Source organism: Rhineura floridana, chromosome 10 (genome assembly GCF_030035675.1).
Source record: "Rhineura floridana isolate rRhiFlo1 chromosome 10, rRhiFlo1.hap2, whole genome shotgun sequence".
In the NCBI taxonomy this organism is placed as follows: domain Eukaryota; kingdom Metazoa; phylum Chordata; class Lepidosauria; order Squamata; family Rhineuridae; genus Rhineura; species Rhineura floridana.
Genome location: NC_084489.1, coordinates 63780967 through 63808262, shown reverse-complemented (window position 1 = coordinate 63808262; position 27296 = coordinate 63780967). Strand labels below are relative to the sequence as shown.

Sequence of the window (27296 nt, the reverse complement as noted above, 5' to 3'; positions counted from 1 at the left end):
TCTGGATGTTTTAATAATAGTAAAGAATTTCAAGGGGTTGCTTCTATCTAAAAAGCAGTATATAAATGGTTTAACCATCAAACAAAGGTTTTACAGGATTAGGGTGATATGGATTTTCTGAAATGGAGAGAGATTATCTTTTCCTTGATATTTGTATTTCTGTTCCCATTTGCCAAAGGCTCAAGAGATTACCTCGTAAGTAAATATTAAATAAAAGTAATTCCTTTATTTCACAAAATATTTAATATAACTGAACTGGGTAAATGTGTCATCTGACTGAATTTTCCCAGACTTTGATTGTTTATCAAGTAGAAGGAAGTCTTCAGCAGGGCAGATATTAATGTCCTTAATAATCATATCTCTGGACTGCCAGAAATATGCATTTTTTTTGTATCCAACGGAGCATTACAAGTGAGTGAGCGCCATCTTGAACACGCACACTCCTTCTCGCTGAATGCAAAGTACATCATACAGTACAAATGTAAATATGTAAAAAAAAATCACTCACCAGGTGAAAATATCCCATCGCCGGCACCTCCAGGCCAGCCAATGATTTCTCTCATCTTCCTTAATGTGACATATTCCAAAAGTACAAACACTGGAGCAATTTCATAGGTGAACCTGAAACATAGCAATGTCCATATTTTATTAACCTAGTTAAAATGCTGACATAATCCCCTGCCTCACATCTTTAAAAATGTCAAGTATAACTTACATTACAGGGCAGATAAAATACATTGGGTTGAATTCCACTAAATCCTACTGAGTAGATCCACTGAAATGAATGAATCAAAGTTTGTTGTTATATGCCTTCAAATCGATTTTGGCTTATGGCGCCCCTATGAATCAGCGACGTGCAATAGCATCTGAACCACCCTGTTCAGATCTTGTAAATTCAGGTCTGTGGCTTCCTTTATGAAATCAATCCATCTCTTGTTTGGCCTTCCTCTTTTTCCTCTCTCTTCTGTTCTTCCCACCTTTATTGTCTTTTCTAGTGAATCATGTCTTCTCATGATGTGTCCAAAGTATGATAACCTCAGTTTCATCATTTTAGCTTCTAGTGATAGTTCTGGTTTAATTTGTTCTAATACCCAATTATTTGTGTTTTTCACGGTTGATGGAATGTCACCCCTCATTTACTAACTGAACAACAGTGATTATTGAGATAAGCTGGAAGCTAGCAAGATCTTAAACAAAATCAGTTGGTCCAAAAAAACAGACTTTGTCTTGGAATATAAGACTATATAAAGTTGGAATATAAATACGATAAATTTGTTTATCATATTTTATTTGTTTTCATCTGCTGGTTTGTATTATTTTGTATTAATTAGTTGGTTACGTTTTTTATTGCGTAAGTGGTTTTTTTGTTTACAAGCCTCCTTAAGCACTTCTGTTTGGAAAGCTGAAGCATAGGGTGTAGGTTTTCTAATAATTTAAAAAAAGAATCAGGATTTCGTTCCCAATAATAGATCATCTTTACAAATGTGAGATGTAATAGAGGACAGGGTGAAGTTTAAGGAACTGAAGCCTAGAAGTTACTTGTTCACACAAGTAACCCCAGAGCAAATCAAAAGATCTACCTCTAGTGAGGCATTGTACTGTAGGAAACAGAGGGTAGACTAAGATGAGGGAGGCCCAGGTCCAAATCCTCATTTATCAATGAAGCTCACAGAGTGACCTTGAGACAGCCACTATGTATTAGTTCAACTTACCTCATAAAGTTGTTGTACGGATAAAAGAGGAAGGGAGAGAAACAGAATATATGCACCATTCTGTTCCTTGGAGGAAGAGCGGAATAAGATGCTATTCATGATATTTATTCATGTAAATGACAAAATCATTCCCTGCTGTATTTCTTGCACAGTTGCTAGTTTTCCAACATAATTATTTTCAATGGGAAACAACATGATCACAGTGGCCAGACGAAATTGTTGAAAAGGGTATCTAGACTCAATGCTAAGCTTAAAAGGATCCCATAATTAAAAGCACCAGTACATCCACATACTTACATATTAGTGTTGGCTGTAGAAGTAAGCCAGTCTGCAGCTAATCCGACCATATCCAGGCCAGTTGAAAGCTGATTGAAATATCTGGGGTGTCCTGTACAGCATTGAAAAAGGTGGTGATAATTTTTCAAGCAAATTATTTTTCTTAATGAATCACTTTATCAAAATGTTAATTGTATATTTTGCCATGCTGGAAAAGCAGTCATTGCATGAACCAAGAATGCCACATTACAGAACTTCTGCTCTACCTGCTGTAACACTGAGTATCTTCCTTGGGAATTAGCCCAAATAATCCAGTCTTCAATATGTTACAGGCAGAAAGGAGGCAAAAGCTTGAGAGAACTTGCTGGTCTTGCTGGTGTCACTGTCTTAGACTTAAGCAGAGACACAGGCTCTGCAGAGGGGGCCCCAGAATCATGCAACTTTTTAATTTATATTTAATTTTTTGTTTTATAGAAAAATCCTCTCAATGCCTTAACCAAGAGAGAGAAATGAAAGGAATAATAAAGTAAAAGAAAAGAAAAAGGCTCACAGGATATACAAACATTTTCCATTCACAAAAAAACCCCACAATGTAACAGCACTATCACATTCTCCATGGCGCATGGCGGTACAAGTGCCCATCACATATCATTTCATCCCATCCCATCTTTCCATATAAGTCAGAAACCTAGTCATAACTGGAGCTTCAAGAAATTTTAAAGGAGTTCAAACCAGGGAGTAGGTAATTGCATCGGATGCATAATTTTCAAGAGTGACTGTATGTAAATTGCCACTCTGTGCCTGCTGTGATTATTGAAGGAGGAAGCAAGCTTTCTCCCACTGGCTGTCCTGGCAGGCAGCAGAACCTGGATAATACAAGTTGAAACATACATGTCCTCTGGCCTTTCCCTTTAGATGGCCACTTACCCCAAAACAGGGCACAGATTTGCATGATATATGCCTATGCCTATGCTTACATATCTGCAACTTTAGAAATAATTACAATTTAAATTATACTCTGGAGAAAGTTGAGTGGGAGAGCCTCTGCTTTGCATGCCAAAAGTCCTAGGTTCCATCCTTGATAGAAGCCTTCTGTAGGAACAAGTCAAACCATCACTCCTGTTGACAGGAGTTATACCGAAATCTGGTGGTACAGCACATGCTTTTGCAGGCAGGAGATTCCAGATTCCATCCCCAGGTAGGGCCAGGAGAGACCCCTGTCTGTAACCCTGGACAGCCACTACCAGTCAGTGTAGGCAATACTGAGCTAGGCGGACCAATGGTCTAACTTGGTATGAGGCAGCTTCCTAGCATCCTCTGCTATTTTCCAGCCAGGTGGCCATGTTAGTCTGTTACAGAAAAAACATTCAGAACTTTGTGGCATCTTAAAGACTTAACACGTTTTAATATAGCGTACGTTTTCATGGACCCCTTCATCAGATGCAAGTGACCTGATGCCACAGATTCTTTGTTACTAAAAAGAAATACATTTCCCCATAGTGGGGAAGACTTGTCTGCATGCACACCATATGTATAAAAACACATTTAAAGCACATGCCAATTCCAAGCAACCTTAATAAACTACAGCTCCCAGGATTCTTTTAGGGAAGTCATGTGCTTTAAATGTATGCTGTGTACATGCAGACTGTGACCAACTGTTTACCTGCTCTGTCTGTTGTCCAGATGCTAAATGTTAATGGGCAATTTCAGGGTTCCCATTTCTCCAAGCTTAAGGTACTTTAACTGACCAAACAACTCTTCAAAGCAGATGCCTTCAGACAGAGGACTGTCCTCTGTATAGCAGGAATATGGTCATGCTACTTTCCCTGTATTCCCTAATACACAAGAGTTTCCCCTGAAACACGAATGGTGTGCGGACACACATACGTACCCCCCCATCTTTGGCAGGGTTAGCTCCACCCATCTTCATCATATTGCCCTACCTGTGTTTTAAAAGCCATATGTAAGGAAGCAGATAGAAAACATCTAACCAAGTAGCACTGGAAGGATGATATGCTATTATAGAATTTGCACCTTACAAATATCCCATCACCTTCTAAGGAGTACGACTATATGATTGCTGGCACCATGCTGTTCAGTTGCACATACAGTGGCTGTCCCTTAGGCCTATCTATCTATCTATCTATCTATCTATCTATCTATCTATCTATCTATCTATCTATCTATCTATCTATCTATCTATCTATCTATCTATCTATCTATCTATCTATCTATCTATCTATCTATCTATCTATCTATCTATCTATCTATCTATCTATCTATCTATCCATCTATCTATCTATCTAATTTCCTGCCTGTCCTCCCAGAAGGAGCCCAGGGCACCAAACAAAACGCTAAAAACACTCTAAAACATTTTAAAAACAGACTTTAAAATATATTAAAACAAAATATCTCTAAAACATTAAAACAAAACATCTTTAAAAATGGGGAACATGAACTGGCCAATTAGTTGGGTCTTTTGTCAAAGTCACCTTGGAATGTACTTGAAGACACATACAAATACATGAGGCTGAAACTAGTATGCCTGGTCTGAGAGTGTGTGAAAAGAGAAGTGCAAATGAGATCTTGGTAGGTAAGGGGGGGGGAGAGAATTGAAACTGGCATTACCATGCCCATTTGCTCATTTCTGCAACTCTGTAACGCTTATACATTTCTGAATAGACAGATTGCTACAAAGACATTATGCTAGAGGAAGCTAGTGATTTAGGGCAGTATCCCATGCTAGTCCTTCTCAGAGTAGACCCATTTAAATTAATTAACATGACTAAGCTACGTCCATTAATTTCAGTGGGTCAACTCTGAGTAGGACTTACTTGAATATACACCATAGTGTCAGCGCAATCCTCTGTTCTACAGCTAGTGACATCCCTTGAAAATAAATGGAGCATAAGTTAACTAATTTTCTTTGGATCAAGGCCCATAATTCTGCAGTCCTTTCTCTTCTAGTAAAAAGTGCACTTTAAAGGCTGTCGTACTGTTCAAGAAAGGGCACATATTTGCAAAGCTGTTGTAGTGATCTAACATTACAAAGGTGAATGGTGTGGAGCTGTTTCTAGACACTGCCTACATACCATGTAAAAATGTCCTTATTGCCAGAAATGAATCTTAAATAGTTACACTACCACAGGGAGCACAACTGGCCTGGGATCCCGTTCTAAAGAATACTGAGCACAGTCGTTAATTCGGACCTGAGCAGAAAAGACATTTCTGAAATCAGTTTTCTTTTTAATCACAGCTTAGGAAAAGCTTATTTATTATTTATATATTAAATTTAAATCCCGCCCTTCCTCTCAGAAGGAGCCCCAAAACTTGAAATAGTAAAGCCGTGCGTGCATTTCCTCCTTCTCTTTAAAATTAACTCAGTGGTGCTTTGCAGCAACAGCCTTTTGAAGACCTTTGTTCACATGCCACATGTTGTCAATGAGAGCTATATTTCAGAGGAGGAAGCAGGCCTAGCAGCTGAGAAGGTTGCTGTGGCTTGTAATAACCACTGTGACGAATAGCTAATGATTATAAGAGACAGGGCAAAATGAGGAAATAGAACTTTGCAACATGAGTCAAGAGGCTGAGCACGGCACACAGATTGCCCAGGCATCAGAAAATACATATACTTTTTCCCTTGTCAGAACAACACAATTATAAAGCCCCAAATCTCCTAGTAATTGTGATTTTTTTTTAAAAAAAATTAACTTGATTTACGTCAATATCACTTCTGTGTCAAAATGATTCATGGGAAAATATTCAGTGGCCTGATTAGTCCATTCACATGGCTTCTTGTTGTTTTTCTTTGCAGATCTTTTTCAAACCTTTCACAGAGGTTTTCAAACATCAAGAAAAGGTTCCCGAAGCTTGCTAGAACCAAGGAATTTTTAATTTAAAAAAGAAAAACACCTAGTTGCATCCAAAATAAAGCCCTGTCTGGCTTTTGATGCCAGCAAAGAGTTAGAGAAAGATTAAGAGCATGTGATTGTTACAAAAGCAGTCCAAAGACACCTGTTCCAACTCAGGGATACAGAATGTTGCTGCCTGCCTGTGAAGCGGGAGATACAACGGGGCTATTAAGAACAGGCATACAAAAGTAAGAGGGAAATTATCAGCCTCCAGCAGTCTTGTATCAGTCCAACACACACCGCGTAAAGAATTCAGCACTGTCCATCATCCACGGTACAAGACACAGAAGCTCAGCAATCACCTTGTGTGGGTGAAGCAAAAGGAGGGAATTGGGGGGAGGCAGCAAAACTCATTATTCTCTTATAAAGCCTCACCCTTCTGTTGCTACTGCTTTAGCCTAATTTACATTGACGGTTCTGGATAGAGGTGCCTAAGAGCCAGAGAAGAGAACTAATAGATCTTTCAGTCCAGTACGGGACAGCATCTTCCCTAGTTCTGCTTCCTGACATCTGTTTTTTTAAATGTTCTCCTTCCCCCCAGGCAGGGGTAGGCAACACAATGCTTTCCAGATGTTGTTGGACTACAGCTCATATCATCCCTAGCCTTTGGCTATGCTAGCTGGGGCTGATGGGAGTTTTACCTCCACTGTCGGAGGCAATATCCTTCTAACTACCAGTTGCTGGAAACGACAGGAGGAGAGAGGCCCTGTTGCTCTCAGGTCCTGCTTGCGGGTTTCCCATAAGCATATGGTTGGCCACTGTGAGAACAGGGTGGTGGGCTAGATGGGCCACTGGCCTGATCCAGCCGGCTCTTCTTATGTAGTCTAACAACTGTAGGGCACCACAGTGGCTCCCCTTGCTCCAAGGGTGGCATAGATGGTTTGCCACTGTTTTCTCCTCCCAGTTAGCATTGGAGCTGAATGCTGGCAGAAGCTGAACTGTAACAGGATCTGTGTTGATGGTGCACACTTTACCCTGGATACAATCACACTGAGACTCTGGCTTTAATTGAACAATACACTGGCATTTATTAAAGGAGATGCATGTTTGAGAGGAAAGATCTCTAGTTCTGGCTAACTAAGGGGGAGATACAACAAGGCATGCTTGTTACTGCATCTCTAAGAGAAGAGGGATCCAAAAGGGTCTCCTCTCCAAGGGAGGAGTGGAAGAAGAGAGAGAGGAAGTAAGAAGTGAGGCCAGCAACCCTAAGAGTATTAGTCTTCCAGTGGAAGGTAGATCAGCACAGGTTAGAAGGGAAAGGACCGTCTAGGATAGTGCAGAGTAGCAAAAAAGCACCTGAGTGAGCTTTGTGTGTTTGAATCCTTGCTAAATATTACACCTTCCCTGGGATTAGTCACATTGAGACTTTAAGCTTCAAAATAAGGAAAATACTTTATTCTGGAAGTACATACTTGCTAGGAAAGAGTTCTGCATCTAGCTAACTAGCTGAAGTGGAGATGCAAACACTAAACCTAATGTTTGCCCTCATGCTGTGAGAAGATGCCTTCTCTCTCTGTCTAGAAAGCGAAGAAGAAGCCAGAAGATGTGGTCAGCATCCTAAGAATAACTGTTTACACAGAAGGAAGAGTTAGCAGGAGATCAAAGGATAGATATAGCCTAGGAATCAGGAGATCGCCTCTCTATCTACTCTTTTTAACCTCATGCAGACCCAACCCACCAGTTTGAGCTGAACCACATATTCCAACATAGGAAGCACAGAGGTTTCTCTCTCCGTCTACTCTTTCCTGTGCAGATACATAAGCTTTCAGTGTAAGCTGAGTTGCACAACACTTCCAACAACAGCAGCCCTGGGCTGAGCAATAGGCTGAGCAATAGCAACTAGCACAAAAGCCCCCATTGGGTCTCTGGTCCTAGCCTGACAGTGCACTGCTACACGACACGGGCTCAGGCCAACTAGCAATTTGCTTGGTATGTAGTGTGCAAGTACACAGAAGAGTTTGTGTGAATCTTACAAGAAAGGGAACACACAGGAAATGAAAGCTTATCTCTTCCCTCCAGTGTGATCAGGCCAAAATCTCTCCCCTTGGCACCACTGAGATTTTTTTCCCAAGCATTCGAGCCATTTGAGGAAAATACTGCTTGAAGAACCACTCACAGCCTGCTCTTAGATGCAAAGCTGGCCCCAAGTTTGACAGGTCCTTGGCAAAGTGCTCCCTGGCAGGCCCCCAGCTGCAGGTTTACCTGGCAGTGAGGGCACCAGGCAGTCATTTAAATTTCCCATCTCTCTAGGGCACTGAGGAATATTCAAATGGCAGTCTTTGGTGAGGTGACCATTTTAATATCCCACAACGATCCTGAGTATCACTATCTTGGGGGCATAATGGAAATTTAAATAGCTGTCTGCACCCAGATAAGCCCACAGCCAAAGGCCCAGGGCAGAAATCAATGGCAGCGGTCCCTGTCAAGGTGAAGGTAGCTGCTCAAGGTTCCCGTGCGCTGATCGCAATCCTGCTTAGACGAGACCAGAATGTCATCGAGTCCAACCTTCTGTGATATGGCAGGTTAACTTGCTTAATCCAGACCATAGCATTCCATGAGAAGAGCAAACCAGATATACCATGCTAGGATGCCTATAGACCATATGGTGGGGAACCTGCCATCCTCCACAAGTTGTTGGACTAATAATAATAATAAATAATAATAAATTTAATTTCTTCGTCGCCTATCTGGCCAATGGCCACTCTAGGCGACTTACAAAATTATTAAAATACAATTAATAAAATACAGTAATACAATAAAAACAATAGATCTGCAACAACAATATTAAAACTGGGTAGGAGGCATTACAATTATATCAATTAACCCTCCCCGGATACCCCGAAGGCCTGCTGAAAAAGCCAGGTCTTTAAGGCTTTCCGAAATACATTTAGGGAAGAGGCATACCGGAGATCTTGTGGGAGGGAGTTCCAAAAGGTGGGGGCTGCCACTGAGAATGCCCTCTCTCTTGTACCCGCCAATCTGGCTGTTTTTGTTGGCGGGATTGAGAGAAGGCCCTGTGTGGCCGATCTTGTCGGGCGGCATAATTGGTGGCGTTGAAGGCGCTCCGTGAGATAAACTGGGCCGAAACCTTATAGGGATTTAAAGGTCAATACCAACACCTTGAATTGGGCTCGGAAAACAACTGGAAGCCAGTGTAGGTCGAACAACACTGGTGTGATGTGATCTCGGCGGCGACTATTCGTAAGTAGTCGAGCCGCCGCATTTTGTATCAGTTGTAATTTCCGGACCGTTTTCAAGGGTAACCCCACATACAGCGCATTACAGTAGTCCAAACGAGAGGTGATCAGGGCGTGTACCACCAGTGGGAGCTGATGAACAGGAAGGTAGGGTTGCAGCCTTCGTATGAGGTGTAGTTGGTACCAGGCTGCCCGGCTCACTGCCGAAATCTGAGCCTCCATGGACAGCCTGGAATCAAGCACAACCCCAAGGCTGCGGACCTGGTCCTTTAGGGGTAAACTCACCCCATTGAACTTCAGGTCAATGTCACCCAACCTTCTCTTGTCCCCCACAAGTAGTACCTCGGTTTTATCAGGGTTCAGCTTCAGCTTGTTCCTTCCCATCCATCCACTCACAGATTCCAGGCACTTGGACAAGGTCTCCACAGTCAACCCTGGTGAAGATTTAAACGAGAGATAGAGCTGAGTGTCATCCGCATATTGATGACACTGCAGCCCAAATCTCCTGATGATTGCTCCCAGCGGCTTCATATAGATGTTAAATAGCATGGGAGAGAGGATAGAGCCCTGTGGCACACCACAATTGAGAGGCCAAGGGTCTGATACCTCCTCCCCCAACGCTACCTGTTGGTACCTGTCGGAGAGAAAGGAATGGAACCACTGTAATACAGTGCCTCCAATTCCCAATCCCTCCAGGCGAAGCAGAAGGATACTGTGGTCGACAGTATCAAAAGCCGCTGAGAGATCGAGGAGGACAAGAAAGGTGGATTCTCCCCTATCTAATGCCCTCCTCAAATCATCAACCAGAGCGACCAAGGCTGTTTCAGTTCCGTGACCAGTCCTGAAACCCAATTGGTATGGATCCAAATAATCCGTTTCATCCAAGTGTGCTGACAACTGGTTGGCCACCACTCGCTCAATGACCTTGCCCAGAAATGGTAGATTCGAAATTGGGCGGAAGTTATCGAACACTTGGGGATTCAAGGAGGGCTTCTTTAAGATGGGCTTTACAATTGCCTCCTTGAAGGCTGATGGCATCACACCCTCTTTCAAGGATGCGTTTACCACCGCTTTGATCCCCTCGCCCAATTTCTCTCTGCAGCTCACAAGGAGCCACGAAGGGCAAGGATCAGTAAGACAAGTGGTTGGCTTCACAGATGAAAGCACCTTGTCCACTTCCTCAGAAGGGAGAAGCCGAAACCGATCCCAATTTACCGGCTTGCAACTGGCCAACTCTGGTTCATCGACTGTGTCCACGGCGCGCGGGATCGAGCTCCGTAAGTGTTCGATTTTATCAGCGAAGGTCACAAGAGGCCTTTGACTGTTCCAAGGGTTCCTGAGCAACTGGACCGACCAGGCTTCGGACCACCTGGAACAGCCTCCTGGGACAACACTCCGCTGACGCAATAGAGGCAGCAAAGAAAGCCTTCTTTCCTACCTTTATTGCCACTTGGTAGGCAGCCACTGCTGCTCTAACCTGTGTTCGGACATCTTCGGAGCGGGATTTCCGCCACCGGCGCTCTAGTCGTCTCACCTCCTGTCTCAAGCTACGCAACCGTGGTGTATACCATGGAGCTAGCTGAGTTCTATTCAGGGGAAGAGGACGTTTCGGAGCCACCTGGTCTAATGCCCTGGTGATCCCCACATTCCACTCCTTCACCAGGGTTTCGACCGGGCGACCTTCAGCAGGTTCCAATTCCCCAAGCGCAGTCAGGAATCCATCCGGATCCATCAGGCGTCTGGGGCGGACCATTTTAATAGGTCCTTCACCCCTGCGGAGGGGGCATGGCAACGAGAAGTCCATATTTACCAGGTAGTGGTCTGACCATGACACAGGAGTGGCATGAATCACTCCCAACTTCAGACCACTTCTCTCCTCTCCCAGGACAAATACTAGGTCGAGAGCATGACCGGCTACATGGGTGGGCCCAGTATTACTTAGGTACAGTTCCCAGGAAGCCATGGTTTCCAGGAAATCCCGAGGGGCTCCTATGAGAGTGGCCTCGGCATGCACGTTAAAGTCACCCAGCACTACCAGCTCTGGGGACAATGCCCGTACAGCCGAGACCACCTTTAGCACCTCGGCCAGGGACTCTGCCGTGCAGCGGGGTGGGCAGTACACCAGCAAGATCCCTAAACTGCCCTTCGGGCCCAACCTCCAGTACATGCAATCAACAATTTGAGTCCTATGGAGGGGAGGTCTGGCAAAAACCAAGGACTCTCGATAGATGACTGCCACACCCCCTCCCTGCCTTCCCACCCTCGGCTGCTGTGCATAACGGAAACCTGGCGGACACATGGCCTCAAGAATTGGAGCAGAGGCTTCATCCAGCCAAGTCTCCGTAATACATGCCAGGTCTGCGCGCCCATCCAAGATCATATCATGGATGAGCGAGGTTTTCTGAGCCACAGACCTGGCATTACATAACAGCAGTCGAAGGTCGGTAGGAACCTTGCGTCCCCCAGTTTCCGTCTGGTTCTGAGCAGACCCGGGACATGGGATAGATATAATGCATCTGTCCCGTGTTCCCCTATTCCGGTGTGGTCTGCTAGCAGCACCCTTCCAGCGCCTGCCGCCCACACTTCCTATGACTTGGCCCCCCACCTCCCCCTCCGGCTTGCACATGCCTCTATCCCTATCTGCTTCTCAGCAGGCCACCCACCCTAATAAAATTAGTCCGGAGACCCGCCTCCGTACCCTGTAGCAGCAGTATTACTAATTTAAATTGAATTAATTAAACCAATAATTAATTAATTAAACTAATTAAATTAAATTAAATTAAATTAAATTAACTAAGTCAATACAAATCAATCCAATTCACATTCATACACATTCACACATTCATACAGCTATACATCCATACATCCATACATACACCAATTTAAAACAGAAACCGGGTTGTGATAGCCGGCCAGAATGGTAGTCGCAGCCGGCCACAGTAACAGGTCTGTAGAATACTTGGTCCGGGTCACGGCAATAAGGTCCTAGCCAACATGGGCGGGCAAATAACGGCAGCGACGACAGCACGATGGCGATGTAGACAGCGTCCCAACCAGCAACGCACCCCACGATCAGGACGACCCACAGCAGCAACGATGACGCCAAGCAACAGGCAAGCAGCACGATGACAGCAACACAGGGCCGTAACGTCCCGATGCCCCAGCAGTGGCCAGCCCTCAATGGCAGCCACAGCGCGCAAGCAGGAAGTCCAAACAAGTCCAAACAAGCAGACAGGCAGGGTGCAGCCGCGGTGAAAGAGAAATAACAGGCCCCAGGGCCAGCACAACCCCCAACAGCAGCAAGCAAGCAGGGGCTGCGGCAACACAGGATGACGCAAGTCACACGCGACGACAACGGCGTCCCGACCACCGCAGCAAGTGACAGAGGGGCGGCACAGCAGAGAATGCAGCCGTAGGCAGCAAAACCCCGGGCCACAGCAACCGCAACACCGGAGGAGCCAGCCCACGCCGAGATGGAAGCAGAACTGCAGGACCGCAACGGCAACGAGAAAGCACCGGCCACGACAAGGAACATCAGCCGCAACACCGGTATGGTATCAAAGGGAGCGAGACAGTTACTAGCTCACCTCCTACATTAGTCCAGGGACGTTTAGGATGTTTAGGATGTTTTAAAGAAAATGCTTTGCTTGCTTCCTTGAGGTTCAAAATAAATTGTTATGGGCAATTTCCATAGGAGGGTGCTCCTCAGATGACAATAACAGTGTTGTGAAACTGTAAGTAGAAACTGTTTTCCAGATAACACAGATAGCACAATCCTAGCCATGTCTACTCAGAATTAGGGCCTTCCCTAGTCTGAAATTTGTCACAAACTCCTGCTGGCCTGTACTGCAGGCTGGACCTATGCACCATAGATCAGGGATGAAGAAACTGTGGCCTTCCAGATGCTGCTGAACTATAGCTTCCATCATCCCTGACAATCGGCTCTACTGGGGCAGTCTGATGGGAGCTGGAGTCCCACAACATCTGGAGGGCCACAGGCTTCCCATTCCCATCATAGATAGAAGGAATGGGCAAGAGAGATAATAGTGGAGAAGAAACAAAATAAGATGCAATTTCTCAGCAGGGGACCAATTCAACTTCCTTCTTCCAGAATTTGATCCACAACCAAAATTGCACTGCCTGCAACTTGGATGCAGGCCACTGGGCTCCTTAGTTAAGATAGATCTATTGTTGAAGGGTAGAAGGGTAGAGGTCACCAACCTTTTTAGACCTGTGAGCACATCTGGATTTTTGAGCCAGTATCATGGGCATGGATCAGCCTCTCCTCCTCTGGGAGCAAAAAGGGCCCATTGAACTCAATGGGACTTATTTCTGAGAAACACATTTAGGACCGCGCTGCTAAGCTACTCTTTTCTCTCTCTCTCTCATCTACCCTCTCTCAATAACCAAAAGGGTTGATTCCTAAGCGCACGCGCAGAACCTCTATAACTCCCATTACCTCTTGTCATTGGCCATGCTGGCTGGGGGTGATAGGAGTCCAACACATCTGGAGAGCCCTCCCTGCTATAGACCATCATTTGCCCCCATTTCACCTAGCTGGCAATTAGCCTGTGGCCACACTGTTAACAGGAGGAGGTGGGAAAGTAATATCACATTCTCATGAGTCCTTTTCCATTTTCCCAACTCAAGTCTAATGCCCAGCTAGTCAAGGAACAAGTCTGGAGATCATTATCCTTTTTCTTTTAATTTTTTTTTATTGGTTTTCATAACAGCAACAATAATTAGCAGGTGGCCTGTACATGATTTTATTTGTGATATCTTGTAATCCACTACTGTTTATTGTTCTTCCCCGGTTTCAGGAGGCCCAGGAGATGTTATGTTGTTGTGACATAAAAACCCAATTAAAACATTTAAATAAAAAACTTTACACATACAGGGAGAATAATAATCTAACAAAAAGACAAAATGCAAAAATACAGCTACACAAGTAAAGAAGCAGGAGGAAGAGAAAAACAGATTACAGGGAAGCTGCAGGGCAGTTTCCAACCAGGATGACTACGATCTTTTGCTATATGTCAGGGTTGAGAACCTATGGTCCTCCAGATGTTGTTGGACTTCAGCTCCCATCAGCCCTAGCAAACATGGCCAATGGTTAATGATGACAGGAGTTGTTATCCTGCAGCTCCTGGAAGGCCACAGGTTCCCCATCCTTGATGTGTGTGAAATGAAGAGAAATTCAGCTTTGGCAACTGTTTGTTCACTAAAACGGCTTTCCTGGAACAGACCAAAGGACCATATAGACCACCCTGCATGCTCTAGGAGCCAGAAGCAAGACATGATCATAGTGGGTGGTCTTGCCCTAGGCAGGGCACTAAATACCTAGAGGTGCAATCTCTGTGCTCCAGGCATTGCAGTGATACTCCATGGATTTTCCTAATGCTTATCAGAAGCAAAGGTACTCATCCATTCTCACTCCCTGGGGACAGAAACACACCCACTGTTCTGCCATTTCCAGTGCATCTCTACTCTCTCTTTTGTAATCCGGGGCACACAAACCTCCTCAAACCCTACCCCATTTTCTGCTCTTGGTGGGAGCCGCTTGAGTACTTTTTAAAAAAAATCTACTTCTAAGAGATTTTGCAGCTGATTAACAAATAAACTTGTTCCCCCTCTGGGTGCGGCTAATGGAAACACTTTGGTCTGGCAACTAGTTTGTTCAGGTTTCTACCCAAAGACTCCTGCTGTACTGCCTTCAAGTCGATTCCGACTTATGGCGACCCTATGAATAGGGTTTTCATGGTAAGCGGTATTCAGAGGGGGTTTACCATTGCCTTCCTCTGAGGCTGAGGGGTAGTGACTGGCCCAAGGTCACCCAGTGAGCTTCATGGCTGTATGGGGATCTGAACCCTGGTTTCCCAGGTCATAGTCCAACCGAAATCAATTTGGAATTTACAGCTGGAGAGAGTAATTTCAGGGTAGAAACCCACTCGCTGTTCTGCCGGTTCCACTGCGTCTCCACCTCTCTCTTCGGAAAACCGGGGCACACGACGCTAGTCAAACCCTGCCCCTTTTTACTGTAAAACCTGTTGGGAGCTGCTTGAGTGTGTTTTTTATTTAATTCTTCAAGGAGATTTCGCGACTGATGGGAAGATCTAGCTGTTCCCCCTCCAGGTGTGGCCAACGGAAACACTTTGATCTGACGACTTGCGTGTTTACAGCCTCTGAACGCCAAGTCAAGGAAGCTCTTAGAGGCAAAAAGTCTTCCTTCAAAAAATGGAAGTCTTGTCCAAATGAAGAAAATAAAAAAGAACACAAACTCTGGCAAAAGAAATGCAAAAAGACAATAAGGGATGCTAAAAAAGAATTTGAGGAGCACATTGCTAAGAACATAAAAACCAACAACAAAAAATTCTATAAATACATTCAAAGCAGGAGACCATCTAGGGAGACAATTGGACCCTTGGATGATAAGGGAGTCAAAGGTGTACTAAAGAACAATAAGGAGATTGCAGAGAAGCTAAATGAATTCTTTGCATCTGTCTTCACAGTGGAAGATATAGGGCAGATCCCTGAACCTGAACTAACATTTGCAGGAAGGGATTCTGAGGAACTGAGACAAATAGTGGTAACGAGAGAGGAAGTTCTAAGCTTAATGGACAATATAAAAATGAAATTGCTGATCTGCTAACTAAAATATGTAACTTGTCCCTTGGGTCCTCCTCCGTGCCTGAGGACTGGAAAGTGGCAAATGTAACGCCAATCTTCAAAAAGGGATCCAGAGGGGATCCCGGAAATTACAGGCCAGTTAGCTTAACTTCTGTCCCTGGAAAACTGGTAGAAAGTATGATTAAAGCTAGATTAACTAAGCACATAGAAGAACAAACCTTGCTGAAGCAGAGCCAGCATGGCTTCTGCAAGGGAAAGTCCTGTCTCAGTAACCTATTAGAATTCTTTGAGAGTGTCAACAAGCATATAGATAGAGGTGATCCAGTGGACATAGTGTACTTAGACTTTCAAAAAGCGTTTGACAAGGTACCTCACCAAAGGCTTCTGAGGAAGCTTAGCAGTCATGGAATAAGAGGAGAGGTCCTCTTGTGGATAAGGAATTGGTTAAGAAGCAGAAAGCAGAGAGTAGGAATAAACGGACAGTTCTCCCAATGGAGGGCTGTAGAAAGTGGAGTCCCTCAAGGATCCGTATTGGGACCTGTACTTTTCAACTTGTTCATTAATGACCTAGAATTAGGAGTGAGCAGTGAAGTGGCCAAGTTTGCTGACGACACTAAATTGTTCAGGGTTGTTAAAACAAAAAGGGATTGCAAAGAGCTCCAAAAAGACCTCTCCAAACGGAGTGAATGGGCGGAAAAATGGCAAATGCAATTCAATATAAACAAGTGTAAAATTATGCATATTGGAGCAAAAAATCTGAATTTCACATATACGCTCATGGGGTCTGAACTGGCGGTGACTGACCAGGAGAGAGACCTCGGGGTTGTAGTGGACAGCACGATGAAAATGTCGACCCAGTGTGCGGCAGCTGTGAAAAAGGCAAATTCCATGCTAGCGATAATTAGGAAAGGTATTGAAAATAAAACAGCTGATATCATAATGCCGTTGTATAAATCTATGGTGCGGCCGCATTTGGAATACTGTGTACAGTTCTGGTCGCCTCATCTCAAAAAGGATATTCTAGAGTTGGAAAAGGTTCAGAAGAGGGCAACCAGAATGATCAAGGGGATGGAGCGACTCCCTTACGAGGAAAGGTTGCAGCATTTGGGGCTTTTTAGTTTAGAGAAAAGGCGGGTCAGAGGAGACATGATAGAAGTGTATAAAATTATGCATGGCATTGAGAAAGTGGATAGAGAAAAGTTCTTCTCCCTCTCTCATAATACTAGAACTCGTGGACATTCAAAGAAGCTGAATGTTGGAAGATTCAGGACAGACAAAAGGAAGTACTTCTTTACTCAGCGCATAGTTAAACTATGGAATTTGCTCCCACAAGATGCAGTAATGGCCACCAGCTTGGATGGCTTTAAAAGAAGATTAGACAAATTCATGGAGGACAGGGCTATCAATGGCTACTAGCTGTGATGGCTGTGCTCTGCCACCCTAGTCAGAGGCTTCTGAAAACCAGTTGCTGGAAGCCTCAGGAGGGGAGAGTGTTCTTGCACTCGGGTCCTGTTTGCGGGCTTCCCCCAGGCACCTGGTTGGCCACTGTGAGAACAGGATGCTGGACTAGATGGGCCACTGGCCTGATCCAGCAGGCTCTTCTTATGTTCTTATGTTCTAAGGTGACATGGACAGCGACGTCAAGGTGGTAGCTCCAAGCTCATAGCAGCGCCCCCTGGCGTTAGGTTTTTCTCCTGCATTTTTTCCTTTGGCATTAACAGCACAATTCTCATGTTTTTACTCAGAAGCAGGCCCCACTGATTTACCAGAACAGGCAAGGAACCCTTTCACGAGCTGTATGAGGCCTTAGTTCTAGTTCTTATTTTCTCCCATCGCGCCAGCCGCTCATATTCCAGCTTCTCTTCCCATCTTCCTCTTCTTTGGTAGCAAAACCCCGCAACACATTATTTCAATCGGCCTGGTTCCTCTTCAGAATGGATTTAGGCGGGATTCCAAGAAGCTCTGTTCACAGCCCCCACCAAAACTCAGACCCAGATGAAGAAATCACTCCCCGACACACAACCACTAAGTGCCTCTAAGTCAGGCGCAGTCAACAATTAGCGTCTTCCATAATATCTCCCATCCTCTCTGACTATTGGACATGCTGGCTGGGGCTGATGGGAGATGGAGTCCAATCCCCACAATGGCCACAGTACCCCTCAATTCTAAATTTTATCTTGAGCAGCCATCGCTCCCGCAAGACCGTATTTATCCAACAGCGGAACGGAAAGACTATTCCACGTGACTTTACCGGCCAATCAGTGCCAAACAGCCAACCTTTCAGAATTCAGAGGACCACAGAGAGCGATCCAGGCGACGCTTGTTGTAATTTTTACCGAAAGCAGCCGAGAATCAGGAAAAGCGATTTTAGCATCGCTCGATCCACAAATGAATTATGCGGTCGCATTTGTATTTCCTCCCCAAGTTTCGAACTTAGGTTTCATGGATTACTCTTGGAAAACAAACGCAATATAAAGCTGGAAGCCTTTACCTGGGAGAAAACTACGTTGAACCTAGGACGACCTTGAAGTGCGAGTAGATTGAGTTTAAGTGACCTGTGGGACAACATCGCAAATCCCTCAAATACATCTTGGTTGATCAAGACTGAGAGTTGAAGCAGTTGCCCTTGAGCAGGCTCTCTCTCTCTCTCTCTGTGTGTGTGTGTGTGTGTGTGTGTGTGTGTGTGTGTGAGAGAGAGAGAGAGAGAGAGAGAGAGAGAGAGAGAGAGAGAGAGAGAGAGAGAGAGAGAGACCTTTTGAAAACTCATAGGGGCTTCGGCTGGAGCTTCTTGCCCGGGAAATCTCTCGGAACCACAACTATGCATGTCTACTGAGTTCAATGGAGCTTCCTGCCAATGGAATGTACTATGCCAAGGTATAGGATTGCAGTCTGGTTAATCTGTTTTCTCTATGGCTGTGAATGCAGTTCTAGAGGCGACACACTTGGGAACAATTCCAAATGAAATCAGTGGGTCGTATTTTATGATTAGGATCGGGCGCCTCGCCTGCCTGCAGTGTTATAAACGTGCAGTCTTATTCATGATCTTATTTTTGTGTACTCTGCACTACACTGTAAAGTGTCCTCAGAAAAACTGCAACATTCTTTGGTGTCCCTCCAAATGCCTGGAGTTTTCATCCCAAATAAGGAGTGACCACGGAACAATCTGATCCTAACTATGACTTTACCCCCCGCCCCCAGAGAATGTGAACTGGGTTTCTAATTCCAGCCGAGCAGTTATAAGAATGTAGCATAACAGGCTGAAGCTATGCTCTGCCTCACGGAATCGATTTATCTGTCTGGAATTTAGTACATTCTCCATTCCTTCCTGCCTGGGGTTCAAGAGCCAATGTGCACATTAGGCAGAATTTGTTTGGAATAATAATTTTTTTTTAAAAAAAATCACATTTGGCAGAATGAGGTAGCAGATGCTGCAAAAGCGTCATAGTTTTCATCGATTTCCGTCGACGTAGACATGGCTCACTCTTCATGGGATCGTTAGACTCTGAAGCTGGCCTTCAAACACACCCCACTTTCGATGGCATTGTGCACGACTTCAGCGTGTAGCAAACCAGACCTGCTGCATTTGAGGGCCTTCCTGCTCATTCCGGTGAATGGATGAGGGATTACTGCTGGAAAGGTCTGCCCCGAGGGCTCTACTGCAGGAGGAGCAGACGACACGCTTATAGGATTCCAACTGGGGGGCTGTCACAGAGACCTGCTGGATCAGGCTTTTGATAGCCTTATCCTCCACCAGTTTGCCTAAGTCCTCTTTGAAAGCCATCCAAGTTGAGGGCCATCGCCGCCTCTTGTGGGAGTGAATGCCATGGAATCAGAGGGAAGCTCTGGAATCATGTTGTTGAACGTCTCCCTTCCCCCCTACAAAAGCGAGCAAAAAACCCGCGCAGTGCATGAGCACACCGAAGGGAAAGACTTAACGCAATATCTACGGCGCCTTGTACGATCCAGGATTGTGCCAGTTTAATGGAGCCCTTCATTCTGCGCAATTCAGTCGAACGAGCAAGCCATGTAGGAGCATCACGTCATTTGTCTCCACACACAAGATCACAGCCCTTCCGGCACGCTTGGATCCCTGCCAACATTTCCCCATCTCCCTACGATGGAGTCCTCAGCTAGGGCTAAGCATTGCATCCGCCGCTCAGTGCCACGTGTAATGGAGCTCGGTGACATTGTTTCGCGAGGCCGGTCCCTAGGAACTGCTTGGCTCCGAAGAAGTCCTGGAGGAAAATCTCCCAATCTGTTCCAGAGCCGCTGGTGCGCGCCGTCCTGCGTGGCTCTATACTCCGCCTTTCGTCTCGGCGCACCGCGATCCGCAGAACAACAGATGCTGGGAAGCGGCCGCCTGCCGCTCAGAGAAGCGCCTTTGCTCCAGGCGCTCTAATGAATATCGCCCTCCCGGGACACGAGGCGATCGTTAGCAAACGCGTTGCCGAAGGAGAGGCGCCCACGGGAGGTGATGACCGGCCACTTGGAGAACAGCTCGGCTGGGGTGGGAGTTGGGAGTAGGAGCCGCACGGCGGAGAGAGGATTGGGACCCCCCAGAACCGGCTTGGTTTGTAAGCCAGCCTTCAACTACGCGACGCCTCCAACAGGCCGCGCCAGGTGCGCGCATCGAATGCAATGCCCGAAAAAAGAGAGACCGTCCAAAGCCATCTTTCTTTCTCCAACTAAAATAATCGACAGACATGCACAGCAGGGAATACGATCCTCAAAATGGTTAAAGCGGAGTACCCGGATTGGCAGCCGTGGGGTTAGACCAGCACCCCCGCGCCTCATCCATCGGCGCAATTCACACTCGCCTGCACTATCCAGGGCGATCGAGGCCAACGAGAGGTGCACTTGCCTAGTGAGAAGCTTGCCCTCGTAATGGGAGCGCAATACGCAGGACCGCTCCGAGTTCCTTGGAAGACGTTTCAGCTGCTGCCAAGGGCGCTTCCCGCTAAGAAACTCGGCTCCGGCCCAGCAAGCTGATCCTATAGCTTATTCGGAAGGGGGGTCGGGGTGGGGGTGGGGCTTCCTTTCAAGGAAGAGGTTAAACTCAGGGTTGCGTTCCTCCCCTGTTTACTGGTGGTTTAGCGAATGAAATAGAAATGTTATACACAAAACGACATTTCCTCCTTGAATGACCGATTGCCTAGTCAGATGCGAGTATTGGGTCTGTTAATCTAATCACATTTCCCTGTATTTTTCTAACCGGAATTTATGCATGTTTACTCAAAACTGAGCCCCGCTGAGTTCAATGGAATGGACTTCTTAGTGATCCTGTTTAGGATTTCAGCCCGATTAAGTCAACGGATCGACGTTTCTCTGCCCTGGCCTTAATGCTGATGACTTTAAATACCGAAGAGACTGATAACAGGTTCCTTCCGAAGAACACAGGCATTTGAGGAAAAATACATTTTTTGCTTTATGCAGGCGCACATTCTTCGCAACAGAACCGTTAGCAATGAACGCATTTTTTTACAATCAAGATCTACTACTAAATTCATTTTTTAAAAAAATCTGTATTTTAAAACTGTAACTATGAACTGATTGATTAATCTAGGAACGCAGTCAAAAAAAGGATGAAGTTAGAGTCGATAAATAATACTTGCATATAGACTGTGTGCATCATACATGTAATTCATATGCAGCTCAGCATTTCAGCCATTTAACAGGATAGCACTCATAACTGCCGGTGTGTGTGTGTGTGTGTGTGTGTTTTAATGGCAACGCTTCTTAAGTATCCCAGGAAAGGAAGGCTGCACTAGTAGGCACCTTTGGGAAGGTTTTATAGGCTTTCAAGGGATCGAAATAAACGCACAAAGGAAGTGATCGACCATGGCTAACAAATCATTTTGATCGTGACGTTTCCTCGCCCATCCCTTGTGAAGCGCTTTTCTCATTAGAGGGCTCGGCTCTCTTTCCACTCAGGTAGTAGAGAAATTGTTTCCTGTACATGTTGCCTACTTATCATCTGCTCACGTTTCTTTTAAAAAATCAGGGGCACGAACAGAAAAAAAAAGTTCGTCAATTTCGGAGGAGAGGCGAGCAATTCTCCTCTCTCCTCAATTCTCTTCGGTTGCAGTCAGTGCTTTCGCCAACCTCCTGTCACCTTCTTATCCTCTTGCTATATGGGACACTGCTGGACCTCGACTGTAATCAATAGCTATTCTTTAAAAGCCATGTCAGTGTCTATCTGTCATGTGGTACCTCTTGGATTTTGTGGCGACTTGTGGCTACACCGCCACCAATTTCCCTTTTCGCCCTCTCTCTATACCCACATCTAACAAAAATATATATGCCAGCTGTTGGATAGGCTTTCCTCAATCTGGTGAAGTGAGCACTAATCCACTAATGCCACAATAAATGCGCGGGGTGGTATATCCTACTCTGAGTAGACCCATTGAAGTTAATAGACATTACTAATTTCGGTTCATCAATTTCGGTGGGTCTGCCCAACCTTAGTCTTTAAACTGACAAAATACCCCAGTTGGTATCTTCCAACCCTTTAATTATCCAAGGTGTTTACTGCTGTATATAACCCCTTATCCATGTCTACTCAGAAGTAAGCCCCACTGAGTTCAATGAGGCTTACCCCAACGGAAATATGCATAGGATTGCATCCTTACAGCACAATCGTAGATATTTTCTTTATTTGTTATATTTATATCCCCGCCTTTCTTTAACCCTGGAACTCAAGGCGGCATACATGTGGTTCCCAAACGGTCTCCCATCCAGGCACTGACTAGACCCGGACCTCCTTAGCTTCAGCAAGATGGTGGCCTCATGTGCCTTCAGACTGTACCCTGTCTATATGTCTATTCGGAAATATGTCTTCCATTGAGTTCGATGGGGCTTACTCTTAGGTAAGTAGGCCTAGGAGTGCAGTCTTACCCCTCCCCCCATCGTTTCTTAATTGACTGGTAAACTAAGGCTATGATCAGATGCCTGCTTGGGGGTAAATCCCTCTGAAATAAATGGTTGTTATTTCCAAGGTAATATCCGACTATAAAAGGGCAATCCACACTACCCTGAAATCAATGGTACATTTTAGAGACTGCCTTCAATCGGCATTGTGGATTGCGTCCAAAGCGAGATATTTTAGGCATTAAATAGTCCCATCTCCGGTGATGGATGGGTGGATCATAAATCAGCGCGCCAAACAATGATGCCACCGCGATCATGACGTCTAGGTTTGGGTTTTCTTGACAAGGATATTCTTAAAAGCCAACAATCTTCTAGACCAAAAGAGGGGTGCGGCGGCGGCGACGGTGTGTGTGGGAAGAGTCTAAAACCAACCTCCCCACCAGCGACGGAAACCAAACATTAAACTAGCCCCCTTCCGCAACAGAAATATGACATAAATGAAACAAAAGCAAAATCAGTACAAATCTCACACCTAAACACCTCCAACTGTGCTTGTTGATTTTTTTCTTTGTAGTCCAAGGCGGTAAAAGGCTGCAATCCTATGGACACTTACAAGGAAGTAACGCCCAGCGAACACCGTAAGAATTACTTCTGAGTAAAAAAACCACAGAAGCTCCGGTGGTAATCAATGACGGTGGAATCAACGGTGTCTTCTCTTTACCTACTGAGTTTTATGGGGGTTTACTGCCAGCCACATAAGCGTGCATAGAATTCCAGCCCACAGTCTGTCCTTCGATGGCTCTAGCCGCTTAACCGTGTGTGTGTGTGTGTGTGTGTGTGTGTGTGTGTGTGTGTGTGTGTGTGTGTGTGTGTGTGTGTGTGTGTGTGTGTGTGTGAATCTCTCATACAGACGAAAAGGTCATTAATTCCTATTTTCTGCAATCAAGTCCCACCCTCTTTTTGAACTGGGCGACCAAGTGGAACTTAAAAGCCATTTGGCATTTTATCAACCTGGTTTATTGGGTCCATTTAGGAGAATGAGTAAGTTGCTTGCGGCATAGAATCCCCAAACTTGCCGCCAGGGGTCAGGACATGGCTCCAGGCGCCAGAGCTCAATGGATGGGTTGTTTCTTGCACTGTTGGTTCTGCCACCATCCCCAGATTGTCCCGCCCCCCACGACCATATCGGTGATTCCCTTTTCTCTGAAAGGTTTAATGCAATCCATTCCTTAGCAGAGCTACCCTCTATAACGGGCAAAGACGCCACTCTGGGCTGCACTGCCCTCCGCTGTGATGCAACACTGCAGTTCTATACATGACTATACACCCTATATATATCTACTCAGAAGTAAGTCCTGGCTGGCTCCATTTTCATAAAAAAAGCTCCAGAAACAGGAGACAACGTCTGAAAGGAGCGACTGTACAGTCTGAAGCGAGATGTTATTCTCCCTTATAAGGAAATCTGTACAGTCAAGGCTGCAAATGTGTATGTTCAATTCAGGAATCGGTGTTCTACTCAGTTATCACCTATCACAAGTCATCGCTACATGATGTCATAAAACAAAGCAGGACTTTAACCAGCCAATATATTTAAACCAAGAAACAATAAGAGATTTGTCCCGACTACACAGTTCTTTCAACCCACGAATTACGCTTGTTTGCTTCAAACCTCAGACATTGCTCTTCAGCACAAGGCAATAAATGCTGAAAACCTCAAGGGAAAAAAACCTGGCTGGTTTTCAGTATTTATTACATACATACATACGCACACATATATTTATGCACGCTCCAACCTGTAACTTTATCTAGAGTCATTCTACCTGCTAGTCTCGGAAGGTAGCTGTTACCTGTTTTAATGGCATATTTTAGCGCGGTCCTGCAGTTCAACAGAATTTCTTCCAAAGTCTGGGGTTGATCTGCCAATTCCCAATTATATTCCTGAAGTAGCTCGTTTGGGTAATGGAAATCAATCACTTTGGTCGATCTGTCAAAATTGGTCACCAGATACTGGAGCAAAATGTCCATCACATCTTGTAAGAAAGCCAAAGTGGCTACTTCCCCGTCCGAGGCTGGCAAAAGATCTGGAAGAATGGAAAGGAATGAAATATCACATTGATTTCCTAGTGAGGTTTTGGACACGTTTTTCTACTCACAGCGAACAATCGAAATGTGTCTCTTTTGTGCTAAGATTTCTTCATTCAGAGGTACAGACAACTACAAAAATCAAGGCTTTATTTTACGAATACTGTTTTCCAGGTAGTATAAATATTTTTATATCTCTGTCATTAAACAAAATTCCGCACTTAGGAATTTATTTATGGCTCGAAAATGGGTCCATTAAGGATTCCCTTATTTTTACTTATGTTTCCATTTACATTAAATATTTTAGTTTTTATTTTAAGAGCCAACTCCCAATAAGCAGATTTATTTTAAAAAAACCGAGGAAATGTTTTAAAATCGTTAGTGAAATTGCCTCCTCATAATCATAATAATATCTTTATGCTTTGTGCATGTGACATTCTGTAATGTTACAAAATGCACCTCACTACCACCACGATTTTCTCCTTAATTCTCCCGTTTTCTCCGTCAGTGACCAATGAGCCTCGTTCTCATTGTTCTTAGCCGCTGTTCTTCCAAGTGGTGCTGAAGCCACCATAAGTTAGGCAAAGAACCTACGCTATATTTCTTCCATATTTTCGGACCCTGACTGATTGTCAATGTCTAACCCACTTCTGGGATTCGGAGGAAGGGCATTTATCGGTTTTATATATTGCCACACAGCGTAGAAGATTTTTGGAGAGATTTGTTGAAGCAAGAAGATTCATATCCTATAAATATCCTTCTTGGCAAGAACTTCCCGAATTGACAGCCTGATTCCAATTCCTAGATTTCTATCTCCCCCCTCCCCCACAAACGCTCTCACACATCACACTGCGCACACACTTTGATGGGAATAAAGAGACATTTATTTCTTTGAGAGCCCACAATTCTAATATTCAGCAAGTGAATCTCAGTACTGTTGGCGTTCTTTGAAATGGCTCCTAGGAGCAATATGCACGCGTATATGTATTGCTGAGCCTCGGCCTAATCGAAACCGTATCTTGGCAAGGGGAAGTCAGTAGTGATTCCACAGGGATGTTTACCAACCGCTCTGCCAATGGCAAAATTCCCACTGATTGTAATGAATCAGGATTAGAATGCTTTCCAACAAAAAGGTTCTCGTTTGGGATATATACCAGCTGATGGCTGGCTTCCGATGCATTCAGTCCAACTGACCCCATTCTGACGCTCTCCCCCCGTCTCACCTAGGCGATGGTTACCTGATGCGTGTAAAAACGCGTAATTAATATCTTCTTTCTGACACCCGCAGGGCTTCTGATTGCAGGTACAAGGGGCCTTTCTGGCGGTCGAGCTCGGGTCCTCCTTAGCAGCCCTCGTGTCCGCGGGCTTTTCCCCATCTCCGTACAGCAAAGCTAACAAAGACACAAAGGGAGAAGCCTAAATAGCGCAGCGGAGACTCCAGCCACAAAGTGGGGCGAAACACGATTTGTTAAAGGCAGCCCCACCGACCGATAACGAGCACCACCGAATCTTCAGCTCACTCGGACAAAGTGCTCGGATCCTTACGATTATTTGGAAGGGGGGGATATTTTTGTTTTCCTTATTAAGCCTGTCTTTCCCCTCCCCCATATTTATTAAAGCTTCATCCTGCGATCTGGTTACCCATTTCCTTCTCATCGCTTACCACAGAGTTTGGTTGAAATGCCTCCTGTAAACTTCTGGGCAGCTTGACACCAAGCTTTCGCTGAGGGGGGAGAAACAAGAATAGAGGATCAGACGGGTCTTTTGAGCGGATTCTGTGAGGAAGATCCCCACCCCCGCGCACACATATATCAGGGTCGCTGCAGAGCAGACAGACGCTCTCCCCTCCTTTCCCCTATCCAGGGCTTGCTTAGGATTTAGCGCGCGTTAAATGTGATGTTCCTCGCATCAGACTGTGATGTTAATGTGATGTTCCTCGCATCAGACTGCAATCCTATGCACACATAGACGGGAGGAAGTCCCAATGAAATCAGAGGGCCTTTATTTCTGAGTAAACATGCTTAGGATTGCGCTGCGCATGTGTTTGCTTTCTCCCACCCCCACCCCTCGTGCCCTCGGTATGGGGAGAAGCGTGTGAAAAACAAGCAAGCAAATCAGTCGCATAAGGTGTCCTTGGTATGCAAGCATATTGATCATTCTGAAATCCAGGAGAAAATAATCCAGGACACTTTCTAAATGCTCTGATCCGAAAACAACTCCCTTTGCATCGCAACCGGTGTCAACCCCTCTGCCCTCCCCCTCTCCTTCCCTTCAGGTAGGGCCGGTCGTGTTTGGGTGCCTCTCAGCCGGCTAGACTCCTGAGAGATATTCCGAGATCAAGAATGTGCCATTGGCGCTTCTTTTCCCCAAGCCGGTTCCTCTGTGGCGCGCAGGCGAGCCAGCCGGCTGCCTCTTCTTTCGGTTTTGCCTCCGCGGGCATTTGCCACCCTGTCAGAGGAATCCCTTCTTAGATGGAGCGCCTTCTCTAAGGCAGGTAGCGGGCGGCCACTCATCCTGCCAAGGCGGCCAAAGGCAGGAGCGATGATGAGCCCAGACGGCGGCGGCGAGAAAAAAGTCCTCAGCTCAGGGTCAGGCAACCCCTTCCTGGAGATCGGCTGGCGACT

General features: G+C 45.4%; 1 protein-coding gene across 1 annotated transcript in view; it reads right to left on the bottom strand.

Moving 5' to 3' along the window:
- Positions 1 to 27296, bottom strand: part of GAD2 (glutamate decarboxylase 2) — a 53171-nt gene that overhangs the window by 25739 nt on the left and 136 nt on the right. Inside the window, exons 2-6 of the mRNA XM_061585883.1 lie at positions 26336 to 26395; positions 25911 to 26063; positions 24438 to 24671; positions 2010 to 2100; positions 509 to 621 (exon numbers count right to left, since the gene is read on the bottom strand). Coding sequence (XP_061441867.1) covers positions 509 to 621; positions 2010 to 2100; positions 24438 to 24671; positions 25911 to 26063; positions 26336 to 26395 — 651 coding nt within the window. The remainder of the gene's footprint in view (positions 1 to 508; positions 622 to 2009; positions 2101 to 24437; positions 24672 to 25910; positions 26064 to 26335; positions 26396 to 27296) is intronic.